At 43.9% G+C, this 17954-nt stretch overlaps 1 protein-coding gene across 5 annotated transcripts in view; it reads left to right on the top strand.

Annotated features, from left to right (window-relative positions):
* The window catches only part of PAQR5 (progestin and adipoQ receptor family member 5), a 65282-nt gene that overhangs the window by 28736 nt on the left and 18592 nt on the right, over positions 1 to 17954 (top strand). For all 5 annotated transcript variants that reach the window (XR_002136840.2, XM_019725641.2, XM_074327504.1 and 2 more), the window contains exons 3-4: positions 12466 to 12593; positions 15230 to 15435. Coding sequence is in view for 4 of the 5 variants with exons in the window: in XM_019725641.2 (XP_019581200.2) it covers positions 12466 to 12593; positions 15230 to 15435 (334 nt within the window). In the remaining variant the exon portion in view is untranslated. The remainder of the gene's footprint in view (positions 1 to 12465; positions 12594 to 15229; positions 15436 to 17954) is intronic.

Raw genomic sequence — 17954 nt, 5'->3', positions numbered from 1 at the left:
TAAAATGTATATGATATCTGGTAGACCAGTCTCACAGGGCTATTGTGAAGATTCAAGAAAAATGAAATAGAATAGTGGGATTATTATGAAGGAAAAGAAGCATAACCTGATAAATGGCTGGGAGTGGTGTTGAGTAGGTGGGTTTGGGTGCTAGGGAACCAGGAGCCATCTCAACAGGAAAATGGTTTCTCCAGCCCAGGATTTCTCAAAGCGGGTGCTTAGATCCCCACCATCAGAATCAACTGGAAGCTTATTAACATGCAATAGCAGTGGTGATACTGGTATTGTTCTAGATTTTAATCAAAAGGAATACTTGCAACATTTCATCATTTAGTATAATATTAGCTCTCCCTGTGTGTATGGGTGTGAGCAGAGAGAGGCAGAGACAGAGAGACAGAGAGAAAATGTGTGTGTGTGTGTGTGTGTGTGTGTGTGTGTGTGTATTTGTAAATAATCTTTATCAGGTTAAGGATATTTTCTCTATCCCTAGTTTCCTAGGATTTTTTTTTTTTTTTTTTGCTTTAATTAGGAATGAATTGTACAGAACTTTTTTTTTCTATCAATATATCTTTGAGGTGGTCGTACAGGATTCATTTAAATTATTAATGTGGTGAATTACATTGATGGATTACAAATGTTATACCAACCTTACATTTTAGTACAACTTGGTCATGATGTAATATCTTTTTAATCTATTCCTGGAATCCATTAGCTAATATTTGTTTAGGTCCTTAAATCTATTTAATGAGTTGGCCTCTAATTTTTCCTTCTTATACTGCCCTTGCCTGGATTTGGGATTAAGATTATGCCAACCACAAATGAGTTGGAGAGTGTTGCCTATTTATTCTACGGAAAAATTTGTATACAATTAGAAGTATATTTGGTACTGAACGTTTGGTAGAATTTACCTGTAAAATGTCTGAGCAGGGCCACCACATTGCCCACTCTCACGGAGCACCATTTACCCTTTCGTCTACATGAATGGCACATGTGAAATTGTGCAGGGAATCACTCAATCCTACAGCTGAATTTTCTTTGTGGAAAATTTTTTTATAACAGCTTTGTTGAGATATAATTCACATACCATAAAATCCACCCTTTAGAAGTATACAGTTCAGTAGGTTTTAATATGTTTACATACACAAAGTACATTGCACGAAACTATCCCCACAATCAGTTTTAGAACATTTTTACAATCTTAGAAAGAAACGGTACCAATTGGCAGACATTTCCCACTCCCTGTGCTCCCAGGCCTATAGCAACCACTAATTTACTTTCTGTCTCTATATATTTGCCTATTTGGGATATTTTATACTAACCAGATCATACAATAGGTGGCCTTTGTGAATGCCTTCTTTTGCTTAGCAAAATGTTTTCAAGGTTCATCTATTCTATAGCATGTATTACTGCTGCATTTTTTATGGTTGAATAATATTGCGTTGTATAGATATATCATAGTTTGTTTATTCATTCATCAGTTGATGGACACATGAGTTGATTCAATTTTTTGGATATTATGAATGATGCTTCTATATACATATGTGTACAAGTTTTTATGTGGACATATTTTCAGTTCACTTAGGTACACACCTAGGAGCGGAATTGTTGGGTCATGTGGTAACTCTATGCTTAACTTTTTTTTTTTAATTGTGGTAAAACATACTTAATGTAAAATTTACCATCTAAATCATTTTTAAGTACACAGTTCAGTGGTATTAAATATATTCACATTGTTCTGCAACCATCACCACCATTCATCTCTATAATTCTTTTTGTTTTGAAAAACTGAAACTCTCCATTAAACAATAACTCCCCATTTCCCCTTCTCCTCAGTCTCTGACCACCACCATGATACTTCTGTGTTTATGATTTTTGACTACTCTAGTACCTCATATAAGTGGAATCAAACAGTATTTGTCCTTTTGTGATTGGCTTATTTATTTCACTTAGCATAATGTCCTCAAGTTTCATTCATGTTGTAGCATATGTCAGAATTTACTCCCTTTTTGAGGCTGAATGATATTCCATTATATGTATAGACCACATTTTGTTTATCTGTTCCTCTATCGATGGACACTGGGTTGCCTCTGTGTTTTAGCTATCGTGACTAATACTGCTATGAACATGGTGTGCAAATATATCTTTGAGACCCTTCTTTCAATTCTTTTGGGTATATATCCACAAGTGGAATTGCTGGATCATTTGGTATTTCTATTTTTAAGTGTTTGAGGAACCACTGTACTATTTTATGTTATTGACTTAAGTTAATTGACTGTGATCTGAGAATGTCCTCTGTATTATTTCAATCCTTGAAATTCGTTCAGACTAGCTTTGTGACGTAGCTCATGATCAATTTTGATAAATCTTCTGAGTGTACCTGAAAATGATGTATAATCTCCAATTATTGGTGGCAGTATTCCATATATGTCCCATAAAAACAAATATTTTTATATTATTACTAATTTTGTTCTGCTTAATCTACCATAATTGAGATGTAAAAATCTCCCACCATGATGGCAGATTTGTGATTACTCCTTATAAATAAATAAATTTTTGCTTTGTGTATTAGAGCGTATGTTTTTTTTAGGTATATTCAAGTTTATAATTGTTATATCTTCCCGGTGAAGTAAACTTATTGTGATATTGTAGTGATTCTATTTATATTTAGGAATTCTTTTTGTCTTAGACTATGTCTATTAGTCATATAGGCACTCCAGCTTTGCTGTTTTTCTTATTTATCTGGTTTGTTTATTTCCTTTCTTTGACTTTTAATCCCTCCCTGTCTTTATATTTTAACTGTGTCTCATGTAAATGGCACACAGTTGGATTTTATCTAGTTTAACAATATTTGTTATTTAACTGGACAGTTTCAACTGTTTATATTTATAATGATTATTGATATGTTTGCATTTATTTTGATCATCTTATATGCTTTCCATTTGTCCTGTTTTCTCTGTTTAGTTGTGCTGTCCTTTCTTGCTTTCATTGGATTGAGTTTTACATTCTTGTTTTCTATTTTTCTTTTAATATTTTATTTTACCCTCCATTTATTTTATAATTATGACCTATATTTAATATATAGAAATGTGACCTATAGTTATTAGTTTAGTGGCTATTCCAGCTATTTTAACATGAATAACTGTACTAGGCAAAAAACGTTAGGCTTTAAAATTCCTCCGGATAGCTCAATGACTTAACATAGAAACGGTTTATTTCACACTCACATTACATAGCTAAATGCTCAGTGGGAAACTGTGAGGCACCCAGGCAAATGGAAGATCTACCATCTTGTAGCTGCACCAAGGGAAATATATGGCCTCCTGGTTTGCCACAGAAGGGGAAGAAAGAGCCATGTCTTAGATTGGGTTCCCCAGAAACAGAGTCTGAACCAAAGATTTGTTTGCAGGAAGTTTATCAGGGTGAATTCTCAGGAACAACACCTGTAAGGAAATGAGGGAAGCAGGATTGGGTAGAAGGAGAAGTTGCATCAGAGGCCTCAACCAATCACACAGAGTGCTCTGGAATGGGACTAGCCCATCAGAGTTGTCCTGAATGAGAAAAGAAGGCCAGGAGTTTGTATCCATCATCAGTGGATGTGTGCTGCCCCTGGGCAGAGAGTATAACGTGGTCAAGGTAGTAGCCTGTGACCAAAAAGCAATTCCCATAGAGGGATGAGTGGCTTAGTTCTGAAGGAGGGAAGATTTCCCTCCTAAGTGCATTGTGATATCTACTACAAAAAGGCATACTGCTTTTAACTCCCCTGACCTAGGAGGAACATTAACCAGAAAGAGACACATGGCCCCAACCTAACTGCAAGAACGTCTGAGAAATTCAGGAAAGCACATGGAATATTTAGTGAGCACCAACTGCCTCTACACTATCCAACTTAACTTTTTGGATCTGAGAACTGGTGACTTTCAACAATTCTGGAAGCTTATCAGTTATCACTTCAAATATCACGTGAAGACCATTGTGTTTTCTCCTTCTGGAGAAATGTTCTCCGTGTCTCTTACTTGATTTTTATGTTTTCTATCTCTTAATCTCCCTGGACTGCATTCTGGATACTTTTGGGGGGATTTTCTTTTAGTTGACTAATTTTCTCTTTAGCTAGGTCTAGTTTGCTATTTATCCTTTCAATTACTTTTTATTTCAATTATTTTAATTTCTCAAAGTTATATTAGGTTCTTTTCAAATCTGTGTCTCTTGTTAATATTTTTAAGCTTTTTCTTTAAACATATTGTGCAACTTATTTTATATTTCATTATCTGTTCTTTGAGCTCGCTTTCTGCCATGTACTGTTTTTGCTGTTTCTTATTCATGGTGTTTTGTTTCCAGGTGTATGCATGCTTGTATTGAAGTAGAAATCCTTCAGAGAGGATATGCATTTGTTTTTGTTACTTACATAAGGACGCTACAAAACTTTGACCTCTATTTGTAACCACTTTATTTTTCCACTTGAGATTTCTTGGACCACATAGACAGTGTAGATTTGGATCATAAACCTATATGAAAATGAGCTGTTGATTCTGGATTCTTGGGAGAGATTTTTTTCAGAGAGACAACTTTCCTCATTGTCTGCTTCTACCTGGTGGGATTTTTTCCACATTCACTTATCTTTAGAATCCTAGCCTTATTGGTGAGGCTAGGTCTTCTAATTGGTCTCCTGTTAGATTCTCTGCCTTTGATGGGCCTTGGGTTTCATCTCTTATTTACAAAGTCTGCCAGCAGAAACTCTGATGATGAAAGCAACTTACCTCACAGGGTTTCTGGCTTTCCTATGTTTGGAGGCTTTGTGACTTCCTTGCTTTTGTGCTATCTTGCTGACACATTTATCCAGTATATGATGCAGACTTCTAGCATTTTAATTGTTTTAGTCAGAAGCCTCCTGTATGACATCTAATAGACCATCATTTTGCCAGGTCCAGAAGTCCCTTAGCTATTCTTCCAGGTCCTTCCTTGATCACTGAGTCCAGTGATCTCTTCATTCTGACAACTTTGATAACACTTAACATTTTCATAAAATGTTTGTAGCAATCCCTAGTTCCACTAGGCCAGGTGCAGTGAGGCATGCATGGCTTTGCAAGCCCACAGACTCAGGGCTGCGTCTTGGTTCAGCTGTTAATTATGGCCTTGGAAACATCATCTCACTGAGTTTCAATTTCTTCATCTGTAAAATGGGCTTGACAGTTCCTATGTTGCAGAACTCTCCTGATGATCAAGAGAAACAAGGTCTGCCCCTAACATGTGTTGGGTCTCAATCAGGAGAATAAATAGAGGCCACAGACCATATGACTAAATATGTAAAAGTTACAAATGAAGCTAGCAAACAGTTATATAAAATGGGTATTTTACACTGACAATATCCCTTCATAATAACAAAAACAATATGTCAAGCTCTGATTTTATATGGCTAGAGTTGGCAAAATATCAAAGACAACTAAATTTCATTATTATTGCACATGTCTGGATGTAATGTTGATGGATTAGTGATGTTTGGATAAGTAGCAAAATAAAAACCATTTATAAATTATTACATGTTTATTCCATAAAGTTTATTTTTCTTGCCTTCATTTCAGCAAAATCATGAGTTATATTGTTGTAATGAACATTATCACATAATTTGTGTTCTATTAACAGTGATGCCAGATTATACCACTATTCTTGAGTCATTGAGTCTTGTTTTTTTTCACGAATTTCATTGCAAAAAACTTTTGCTGAGCTTCTTTTCAGTTCTGCTGAGGCACAGCAAGTGGAATTATCAAAACTATTCTTAAAGCTACATTTAGAATGAGAAATGAACTATAAATTTTACATATCAAGTTCAAACATTGTAATGAAGTTGCATGAGAATTATAATTTAGAAGAAAATTAAAATATTTTAATTTCATATGAATCACCATCTTTTATATAGCTGTTTTCACTCTCTCAAAACAATAATAGATCCATACAGTACTGGTTTTATTTATTTTTCTTTAGGGAAAAAAGATATTATAAAGAAAATTGAAAATAGTGGTATTTTGCTTAGTCAAAATTATACCTCAGTCTCTACAATGTCCAGAACAATAATCTGTACAGAAATTAACTTCAGGATTATTTGTACATGAATGTTTTCTTTCATTGTCCATAGACTTTTTTTTTAATTTTATTTTATCCAAATGTCATTTTTGTTGCATATTTCACATGTGGCTCCTTTGGTTTAGAAATCCTGCACACACTTAAAGTAATATGTATTTTTAATCCCTTTAAAAGTGAAATAGCCAAACCTAGATTTTTTTTGTAGGCTTTTGCTTACAACATCCCATAACAGATTCAAAATCAATGTCATTTTTCACTAAAGATGGGATTTGCTCTCTATTCGAGGACCTTCTCTTTGTTTGACTGATTTCTGCCAGTCATCTTGTCTCTTGTCTAAATTAAACCTAAGTGTTTAATGTTTGTTTGATATTCCCATTGTGTGAATAAGAACAGTTTATGGTCAGATTTGTTATGCATTTTAACAAGATGTCCCATATTGGAGAAGATTCAGAGACTATCCTGCATAATCTTTGAATTGTTCCAAAAGGAAGTCATCGATTTCTCTAGTAAGAAATTGAAATCCTGTGCTGCCATTTCCAGCTTGAAGACTGCTTTTGGGTTTTTGTCACATCCTGACCTTGTAGTAGTTTTCCATTGTTACCTTAACAAATTACTACAAACTTGGTGCCTTACAAAAGAAGATAAGTTTATTATCCTACAACTCTGTAGGTTAGGAGTCTGACATGGGTCTCACTAGGCTAAAATCAACTTGGTGGAGGCTCTAGGGGTGGATGTTTCTTTGCCTTTTCGGGCTTCCAGAGACCACCTGCATTCCTTGGCTCCTGGCCCCTGCATCCATCTTCAAAACCAGCAATGTTGCATCTCTTGACCATTCTTCCATAGTCACATCTCCCTTTGCCTCTCTACTTCTGCCTCCCCCTCCCACTTGTAAGGACCCTTGTGATTAATTGAGCCCATCTGGATAATACAGACAATCTCCCTATTTTAAGGTTAGCTGATTAGCAACTTTAATTTCACATGTGACCCTAATTCCCTTGTGCTGTGTAACCTAATGTAGTCACAGGTTCTGGCAATTAGGACGGGGACATTTTTAGGGGCCATTATTCTGCCTACCACAGACTTTCTAATCATGTTATAGATACTATTACCACATGCTTGCCCACAACAGATTTTTAAATCAGTGCCTATAATGGGAAATCATTTTCCTAGTCCTTAAATCAAAGACTGCATTTTTACAACAAATGTAAAACTAATGGAATGCTCCATGGTTTCACCTTCCTCACTTTCTTCTTCTGTAGGTCATCACTCTGGATGGTGCTGGTCATTCAGTGGGACTTTTCACTCTGGTACCCCCTACCTTTACTTTTTAAAGACACTTCACATCTTTTTTCCCACTTTATTGTTCATTAAATGATGACTACGCTTGGAGTCCTCCATCCTAGATAGTGATAATTTGTTTCATTACTTTTTATCCATCTTATATGTTTTGCCAGAAGAAATTTATCATCATTTTCTATAAATATTGTGCTGCGTGTACAAAAAGGAGCCTTATGTTTGACTGAATAGTGGACAGTCATTTTTAAAAGAGTATCACACCAATGTTCTAAGTTAGCATTTACCTATAATTGCTTAATACCAAGACTGGTTGGCTATTAATTCAGTGTATTTACAGTTCTAGTAATTGCATGGAGGTTGTGTGCAAGTGATGTGTTATGTTCTTTTAACTGAGGACCTACGTGTTTTCTCCTACTAAGCAGGACTAAGCGTGGTCCTGCATGAGATAGTGGCGTAGTATCCAACCCAATGCCAGGCACACTGCAGACACTCACTAAGTGACAGGTTAAAATTGATGCAGCGATCCCTAGCTCAGGATGTCTTATATGCCTCAATGCCCCTTTCTATCTCTGAACCTCTCGTGCATGTGGGGTCTCTCTCTCATGTATGGCAGGGTTCCCACATAGATTAAATATGCTTACTTTCTATTGCTAAAAACAAAAACAAAAACAAAAAACTCGATGTAGCAGTTCATGAACTGCACTCTTCCCTCCCCATTCTCTCCGTGCCTTCCGCCCCCAGCGTTTCACTAGACTCCTTGCTGGTCTCTAGCTCCGGTGCTGGCTTTCCATGCCCATGTCTTTGGATTCATCTTGTTCCTCTTTTCTAAAGGGAACCTCCTCTTCTGTGATGAACTGGATTCTAGGGAGGGGGCGGCACGATGCTGAGGCAGGAGCCTCAGTTGTGAAGCCAGAGACGGCTGCAGCATCCACACGCCCTGGGAGCTTGTCAGAAATGCAGGCTCTCACCCCAGCCCCACCCAACTGCAGTAAGACCCCCAGGTGATCTATAGGCGAAAGTCTGAGAGGTACTGGCTTAGAAACTTTGTCACCCAACCTCACCTCACCACTTGTGCGTTAGTCAGCTCTGGCGGCCATAACGAAATTCCTCATACTGGCTGGCTTAAATAACAGACTTTATTTTCTCTCATTCTGGAATCTGGAAGTTCAAGGTCAAGGTGCGGACAAGGTTGGTTCTCATGAAGTCACCTCCTTGGCTTGCAGACAGCTGCATTCTTGCTTCTTCATGTGGTCATCTGTCTGGGCACACGTGCCCTGGTGTCTTGAATATCCAAATTCCCTCTTCTTATGAGAGACACCATTCAGATTAGATCATGACCCACCTAGTGGCTTCATTTTAACTTAATCACCACTTTAAAGACCCCATCTCCAAATATGGTTACATTCTGATGTGCTGGAGATTAGGGCTTCAACATGTGAATTTTGTGGGGTACACAGTTCAGCCCATAACACCAATTTAAAGAAGAAACTGAGGCTCAGAGAAGTATGTGACAATCCCAAATCACCCTGCAGGCCAAGAGATGAGAGTTTCATCTCCAGCAGAGCTCTTCTGAATGATGGCAATGATAATGCAAGAGGCTAGGGCAATCGAGTCTGATGTTTGCACTTAGATTTTAGCTTTGCTCCCACTATTTCTGGGATCTTGGAGACATGCCTTAACCTCCTCAGGCCTTAGTTTCCTTTTCCATGAAATGGGGACAATAGAAGGCTCTCCCTCACAAGGTTGTGAGGATGCCATGAGATTTGGACAGGAAATGCAGATTTCCATACTGAGGGTGCTTGTGGCCTCCTTACCTCACTCTGTCTCTCCCTTTCGTCTTCATTCAAAATCCACTTATTTGTCACCAAGCAGAATGCCCGATTATTTTCCCCAGGTGATTTGCAGTTTAATAGCTAGGAAAACCAAGGGTTTAAAATAGTTGCGGTGGAATTTCAGGCATCAGCTGGCAGGTGCACAGGGTCTTTCATGGAAGCTAAGCCCATGGCAGGCACTAAAAGGAAAACCTGCTGACGTGCCCTTCTACCCCGGTGCCTGGGGGTTCTCACTTATACATAATAGGCTGTGCACAATTTGATTTCATTTCACTCTAAATTGCCCAGCCTGCAAGCAGGGATGCAAGGCGGAAGCCTACAAATCAATTCCGCTGTGCAAATAAGCCAGTGCTTACTAACCTGGGGGTGCTCAGGAGTGAGGCCCAGCTACAGAGCATTACGGCAATGATTGCAATTTTCCTTTTGGGGTCAAACTGGGTGTGAATAGAAATTGTTTTCAAATGTTTCGTTTGTTTAGATTTATGTAGCATGCGCGCTGTTGAGATCAACTCAATGCAAAGTTCTTTGCTAAGGCTAGAGCAAGAAGACGGGAGAACGAGTCTTCCTGTACTCAGAGGGGCTCAGCCTGGCAATGTGGCCTAAATAAACCGAGGTTCAAGTGCGGCAGGGGAGGGACAGGTCAGAACATCACTGTACTGGGACAGAGGGACTCCCTGTCTTTCGTCCATCCTTTATCCATCTGTCCTTCTTGGGGGAGGGGTGTTTTAAATTCTCCCCCTGTGGCATGGTTCAAGCTGGCTTCCCTCTCATGTCTGGCGTCCGGAGAGCAGCTCAGAGGGAAGCAGGCTCTTCCAATCTGGACCCAACACTGGCGTTAGTGGTAAGTTATCCTCCCCAGGTCTGGGCCAGATTTTTAAGTGTGGTCAAGACGTCCAGTCTGTGGATTTCTCAGTCCCTCTGTTTTCTGGCTTTTGACTATCAGCATCCGCTCTTGACTCCCAAAATGCGGGACTCAAAGAGAAGGACAGTTGTCACATCCTGACTCACCCTGGGCAAAATGTAGGTGGTCTTCCTCTCTGGCTCCTGTCCGTCCACTGCCTACTTGTGGTCCACTATGTCCGAGATGTCCTGCAGCCCCACCCTGCTTGCTCCCTCTGGCCACCACGCCTGCATGCCCAGTGCTCTGCCGGACCCTTGTTATGAGGTCTCCTGCAACACAGGATCTGCTAAACTCATTCATGGGAAGGAGTGAATAGTAACAATTGCTCCTTTCTGGACTCTTTGCATTTTAACAAGCAGCCAATGTTTTAATGAAAAATAAAAAGGAAGAAAAAGAAAAGTAAGAGGTAGAATGAGAGACCCATAGTTTTGCTGGAGAGTCTCCTGAGTGTGCGCCAAACCCACGCCCTCCTCACGTGTGTGGACCCTCCTCACGTGGGTAGATGGCTGAAGGCCGTTGGCCCACTTGCCTCCTTGCCGGCAGCCCTGGTGGGGTGGGCAGCTGCGAGCCAAGATTCCTGCTGCCCATTAGGGAAGCCTGTCCACTGTAAGCCGGGGCGTCAGCAGAATTGAATGGTGAATCTAAAACTGGAACAAATTGTTTTAATTAGTTAAGACCCGAATCTAATTCAAATAGTATTTCTTCACTGGACCATGAACCAACTTCATTATCCTCCTCCCCCAGTTGACCAGTTTAACCCAGAATTGAACTAAGAAGGGAACGTACTGACCATCCAGCTAGCTAATGCTTCCTGTTTCATAGGTGAGGACTCTGAGGCCCTGAGAGGGGTGACCCAGCACGAGGTCACATGGCACATCAGTGGCCCACATTTGACTCTTTACTCTGATAACCCCTTACATTCTCCACTATTTCATATGACCTCTTGACTCAGAACCTCAGGAGATAGTACAGTTATGTTCTGCAGTGTGTGTCTTTGAATCAGGATCCTTTCTTAAACTAAGAAGTTGGCAACCCAAGTGAGAGACAGGGTCTAAGTTGGAATTCTCTCAGCCTTCCTTTCCTCCCACAGCCCTGGAAAACCAAAGGAAAAGATTGGAAATGGTGACTTAATTTGTATTATGACTACTGATGTTATTATTAGTTGCCTCAATTAATCTACACATTTAAATTTTACCTTACAAAGGTTATAACATCATTCATCTAAATCAGTGGTTCTTCATGGGGAAGATTTTACCCCCCAGGGGACATTGGCAATATCTGGAGACATTTTTGGTTGTCACAACTTGGGAGGGGGGCACCGTGTGGGCTACTGGCATCCATCAGGGAGAGGCATAGATACTGCTAAGTAATGCCTAGGACAGCCCCCACCCCATACAACAAAGAATTAGCTGGCCAAAAATGTCAATAGTGTGAAGATTGAGAAACCCTAGTCTAAATCAACACAAAGGGAGAAAAAATCTCCTGCAAATCCTCCCACCTCAACAAATGAAACTCTTCACTTTCCTGTTTCCTCCCAGCTTCTGCCCCGCCACATGTACTGACATTTCTATAGCCCTTATAATCAGGGCTGGGACACAGTTTACATTCTGCTTTTTTTCACTTAATATTGCCTCCTGAGCTTTTGTCCCTCTTGTTGTGTCATCTTCACAATGATCACTTTTAACGGAGGTCATGCAGTCGTCCAGGTGGGTTGATAGCCCATATTTTACCTCACCCGTCCAAGTCTCTCATGGAGGTGGTTGCTGAGAGACTTGCCCCCTGGGCTGCGTGGGGTGGGAGTGCTTTTGGCCTCTTCCTCTCCCTAAGCCCAGGCTGACGTCGTCATAGTCTTTATCATCAAAAGGCCTTTATGAAGTGCCTTGGTGAATATACCCTGACAGTGGAGGGATCTTCTGCAGAGATCTTTCCACCAGCCCCCGACATCTGGGACATGTCAGCTTGTACGACAGCATATATGTCAGTCATCCACGAAGATGGCTAAGGACCGGGCTGTAGGCCCCAGGCAGAGGGTGCCAAAGCCAATTCCAAGGCCATGCTCATGACATGAGTAAGTGTGTCTGAGAATGGAAGACAGGCTAGATTCCCAAAGGGAGCCATGGCCTTGAATTCTCTCCTCCAGCTGGCTGCAGGCTTCTTGAAGGACATGGGATTTTAGAAGCTATAGAGGGAGTGGAGGGAAGGGAGCAGCTTGACAGGCAAGGGGCTTGGGGTCAAGTGTTCCAGGCTCAAGTGTTCAGGTGCACAGCTTGGGAGGAAACCGTTTACTACTGGAGATGTTCCTCCCGAGACCTTCCTGTTACCCTCTTGTCTCACCTCAGTGCCTGTTTTCTTCCCCTACAGGTTTTCCATGAACAGGGCATCCTCTTTGGCTACCGACATCCACAGAGTTCTGCCACTGCCTGTATCCTCAGCCTTTTCCAAATGACTAATGAGACCCTCAACATCTGGACTCATTTGCTGCCCTTCTGGTACCTTCCAGCCCCTTTGACCAGCCGTCTCATTCGGGATCCCTAGGAACTGGGGCTTCTTTAAAACCTGGCTGGGAATGGGAGGGCTGAGATGCCACGCTGGGATTTGGGGGACTCCCCATGGTGTATGGGTGTGGAGTTGAGGTGAGCTTTAGGGCATGGATTGTGGTAGGATTTTTGGGGCTCCCCAGTCTTCCCTGCTCCAGGGCCTGATTTGATCTTCAGTCTTCCAGAAGCCCTGGTTAAAAAGTCATGAGCTTGAGCAAGTCACTTAACCAGCCTATCTGAGCCTCACACTTTCCCATCTGCAAAGCAGGAGGGTAGTCTGCACCTCCCCCAGGGTTGCTGTGAGCATTATGGGAGAAGACATTGGAAAAGGCATTGGGCACAGAGCTGTGGGTGCCCCATCATCGTTCCAGAGCCACACAGCAGCTGTAGGCACTTGCTCAGGCAGCAGTTTAATGGAGCAGCTGAGAGCAAAGCTCTAGCATGAATGTGTATGCACACATTGGAGTTGCCAGGAAGGTGAAGAGAGACCTTACTGAGAAAGGGAGAGTGGGGAGGGGCTAACAGTACCTTGACACACCTCATGCCTGTGTATGACAAGAGGAGATGAGTCAGAGGCCGAGTCATAGGATATCAGAGCTGGAAGGCCCTCAGTGGTCATCGTGGCCACCATCTCACTCAGACCACCACTGACAGACAAAGTTGTGGCCCTGAGAAGGGGCTGACTTGCTTACATTACACAGCAAGTTCTGTCACAGGCTGGTCTCTGGACTCAGTCATGTCAAGTCAAGAGAGTAGGAGGGACCGAAAGTGTATGCAGGTGGAGATGGGCCCAAGGAAGGCAGTGTGCTCCATCAGAAGCCAGAGACAGACCCAGAGCCACAACTCAGAGGAAGGTGCCAGAAATCTCCACAGGGGAAGAGACAGCGTTTAGGCTTGTGGTGGACTAGGCCCTGTAAAGAAGCCTACGGCCCGCCAACTGGTCAGGGTGGCAGCAAAATCCTGCCCAAGGAGGCTGTTTGTCATTTTAAATGCAAGTAAGCCTGAGTGAACTTTAAAAATCTAAATGCTAACAAATAGGAACTTGCAGAAGGGAATAGAGTCGGCATCTCCCCTGGCCCTTCTTCTCCCTCGAGCCTCCAGGTGACCTGCTCCCAGAGCTCTTCTACAGTCAGAACATCTGTGACGTGTGTGTGTGTGTGTGTGTGTGTGTGTGTGTGTGTGTGTGTGTCCGGCACCTAGGTCTTTCCCGCACTGCTCTTCCCCTGCCCCCTCAGTGAGCTCTGTCTGGCCCACAGCCTCTCAGGCTTTGGAACAGCTGCGTGGTGTCCATTTTATAGATGAACCACAGGTGACTTAGGCAGTTTTGAAGTTAGTACCGCTACAAAGAGTGCTGGCCAAACATCCTTGTTTGTGGGGCCTGAGCCGCATGCGCAGATCCTGTGTGATGACTTCTTAGCTCTTTGACAGCTGAACCGCGCTGGCTGAGGCGCCCCATTGCATACATACCCGCTACCCTGCCAGGCCCAACTGAGCAACGCAGAGTATCAGGAGGGCTGGGGAGAGCCAGGAGTGAAATGCCCTAAGGAAATGGGACTAGGGAATAATCTCCAGATGATCAAAGGATATTTTTTGAGAAACAGCAAATAGCTTATGCTTTGTTTCTGCTGGGACATGAGGGAAAAGATCACAAGTACAGCCAGAGGATTTAGTGGTGCTCCAGGGGTTCCTGCGTGAAAAGCTTTGTCGTTTCCTTCCCTGGGAGAGCTCCAGGGAAGGGGGCTGGCTCTCAAGCAGTATGTGGAAGTGGGCAGCCCTGGAAGCAGGAGCCCCTTGACTGGGTTATAGGTTAGGTAGGTCTGACACAGAACTGTGCAATATCTCTGTGTAGAGATGGAGCCCAGAGACCCAGGCTCAGCTGAGGGTCAGTGTGGGCCTCAGCCACTCAGAAACGTGATTGTGAGGTCAGTGGAGGACTAGTGTTAAAGAAGAGGGAGAAAAACATCCTGTTCTCTTCCAGACTTTCAAGGCCCCACCTGGGGGCTGGCTTCTGTTTGAGGAGCCTTCTGTAAGGGGACATAGATAAACCACAGGGATGGTGACCAGGCCAAATTTGGGTCTTATGAGGAATGGTTCAATGCACTGGAATTATTTAGTGTGAAGTTCGAAGGGGTAGGGAGGGGTTATAAAGACTGCTTGAAGATGTTTGATGGGTTTGTTTCTATGGTCCTGTCAGGGAGAACTAGGGCTGATCAAATGAAGATAGATTCCAGGGAGACAGATGGCAGCTCAGTGAAGAACTTTCCAATACTCAGAGCTGCCTTGTGAGCCGGTGAGCTTCCCATCCCTGAAAGCGTGCAAGTTGAGGCTGGAGAATCACTTGGGCAAGATGCTGTAAGAGGGATGTCACCATAAGCAGGAGGAGGGGACTGGGCAAAAAGCTGTCTTTTTGCCCCTCTTGCCTATTCCCAACCAAAAAAGGACCCCACTCACCCTCCCGTGGCATTTCACCAAAGTGAGAACACGTAGGGATGGGCCATCTGCGGGGAACAGAAGACAGAAGATAGTCAAGTGGAGAGTATACAAGGAGCCCCAGCCCCCGTCATTGAGTGGGTCACACTGTGTTCCAGGTTCTTCACGTGGAGGTTTGTGACCACTCTGTATGTGACAGATGTTGAGAATGACAACTACTCCTGGCCTCTACTCGTGTACATGAGCACCAGCTGCGTGTATCCCCTTGTGTCCAGCTGTGCACACACCTTCAGCTCCATGTCCAAAAACGTCCGGCACATCTGCTACTTCCTGGACTATGGTGCCGTCAACCTCTTCAGCCTGGGTATGTGAGGCCCTGCTCTCCGCTGCCCTCCCCTGGGACTGAGTTACCTGCCCCTTCCCCTGAGACCTAGTGTCACCATAAGGCTTTGATGGGTTTGCAGAAGAGTCATGGGGATGCAGTGCCCTGTCCAGGTTCCCAGTGAGTGTTTTCTAAGCGACTTGTGCAAAGGTGTGCTGGCAGGACTTAACAGCTGGTTCTCTGAGGACAACAGCCCTGACCTGTGGTGGTCGTTGGCGTGTGGTGTCAATACTTCCGCTGTGGCCAACTTCAAGCTCCCACCATGACCTCACTGAGCCCAGGCATGGGGAGAGGCACACAGTACATAGTAATTCCTCCATATGGATACAGTAGATATGTTAATTGAATAGTTATTATTTTTGTTATTATGATTCATTTTAATTGTAAGTTTATGTCATTTAATTTGTAATGATGGCTATGTTTAACAATCAGTTCGTAAGTTCTTTGAAACGAACAATCTGCTCCCACAGGCCAGGGAGAGGCAGGTATACCCATCAGCGCTGGTCTCTGTCATGCTTGGCAGAGAAGGGAGGGGGTCACACACCCCATTGGTCCAGGGGAGTTCGCAGAGTTCGCGATCTGCTCCCAATACCACAGGAACAGGGGCTCACCCAGAGCTGGTGAGAGTGGGTGTGGACACTGCCACCTCCTTTTGTCCTTTAACTGTGATGTCCCCTCCTGTCTCCTCTCCTCTCCCCACCCGTGGGCGTCCGTCTGTCCCCTGGTATCCCAGTTCTCGCCTCTTCTTCCTCCTGATCCTGCTCTAGGTGTGAAAGCAAAGGCATCATTTTCCCTTGCCCAGGAGGGTGTCCAAGAGGAACCCACCTCCACCTCCGTCCCATTTGCCCTTCTTTCTTCCTTCATGTTACACACACACATGCACACACACACACACACACACACGCACGCACGCACGCACACGCATGCTTTACTGCCTCACCTCCCACTCCTCAATGCTCTGCTATTCAGTCCCACCATTCACTGAAGCTGGTTGCCAAGGCCCCAGCCTCCTCCTGACTCTCGGGATCCGTGCAGCTGCACAGGCTTTCTCGCCAGCCTTTGATGCAGGGGCCCCTCTGTGCTCCTCAAACCCCCTGTCTTTCTCTGGCCCCTGTCGCCTCACTCCCTTCCTTTCTCCGTCTCCTTTGATGGGTCCCCTTCCTCTGCTCTCCTCTGTGTATGGCTGAGCTCAGAACCAGTCCCTGGGCCCTGCTCGGATATGGCCCAGCTCCCTGGGTGATCTCTGTGCTCACCTATCCACTAACACCTCTGGGGGAGGCGCTCCCAAACCCCCATCTCTAGGTTCAACTGCTTACCTGAGGTCCACACCACATCAAGCCTTGTGACAGACGTTCCACATTACCCTGCCCCTGCCCTTCAAGTCAGAAATCTATAAGTAATCCTGTAATCCTCAATCCTATAAGAAATCTATAAGTAATCCCTCTCCCTCTCACTCCCACTCATCCCACCTCCACCATCCTCTCTAATCAGCACGTTCAGTTGCGTCTCTTCTCTGTATGTTTCAAATCGGCTCTGCCCCCCGGCTTGGCTCAGACCCCAATGCTTCTTCCCTGCACTTCCCCCAAACTCCCATTTCCAGCTGTGCTGGGAGGTTTGTACACCTTCTGACCATGGCACCCTTCCCACTTAAACCTTTCAGGGTTCCCAGTTTCTTGGGAGGAAATCCAAACTCCTTAGCCTGGCAGCATCCACAGCCCTCAGTCCTCTGCCCAGACTCATGATGACAAGAGCAAGCCTGTTGGAGGCTCTACGCTGGGCACTGACACACGTCAGCAAGGGGTAGTGTAACATGGTATTGGTGGCCTGGCTGCCACCACCCCTCATAGTTATATGCTATTGAGCAAGGTTCTTAACCTCGTCAAGCCTCAATCCTATTATCCACAAAATTGGCGTAATACCTTTCTCATAGGAGTAATACCTTTCTCATTATGAAGATTACATGTGTTTTGTAAGTGAAGCACATCCGGCAGTGCCTGGCGCTTAGTAAGCGTGGGAGGGCAGCCAGCACCACGATGAGGTAGTTACCCTGAGAGCAGTGCCCTCAGGTAAGGACCATCATTATACCCACGCCATAGGTGAGAATAATGAGGCACAGTGAAGGGCAGTGACTCAGGTCACACAGCTTGTCAATGGCAGAGCCAGGGCCCCAGGAGTCTGAGGGGCCCCTGCCTATGGCTTCCTCCAAACCCCCAGGCGTGGATCCATTTCCATGTGGCTCTGGTTCCCAGCCTTGTCAGTGGTCCCTTCATCTCTGCACCTCCCTGAATACAGACATGTATCTTTCACATTTGGCTTCCCAGCCCATAGCCCAGTGCCTGATGTGGGGTATTCAGTAAACAGGGAAGGAAGGTCTAGTGGTTGCGAGAACCCCTGGATTCCACCGGGACGCCTAGCTTCTGTCTGCAACCCCTCTGCTCCCCTCTCATTCCTCCGACCCTGCAGAAACCCTCAATTCTTGGAGGGTGGCTTTGCTCCAGCTA

Source organism: Rhinolophus sinicus, linkage group LG03 (assembly GCF_036562045.2).
Source record: "Rhinolophus sinicus isolate RSC01 linkage group LG03, ASM3656204v1, whole genome shotgun sequence".
Classification (NCBI taxonomy): Eukaryota; Metazoa; Chordata; class Mammalia; order Chiroptera; family Rhinolophidae; genus Rhinolophus; species Rhinolophus sinicus.
Note: the sequence above shows the minus strand (reverse complement) of the source record. Positions and strands in the feature narration are given on the sequence as shown.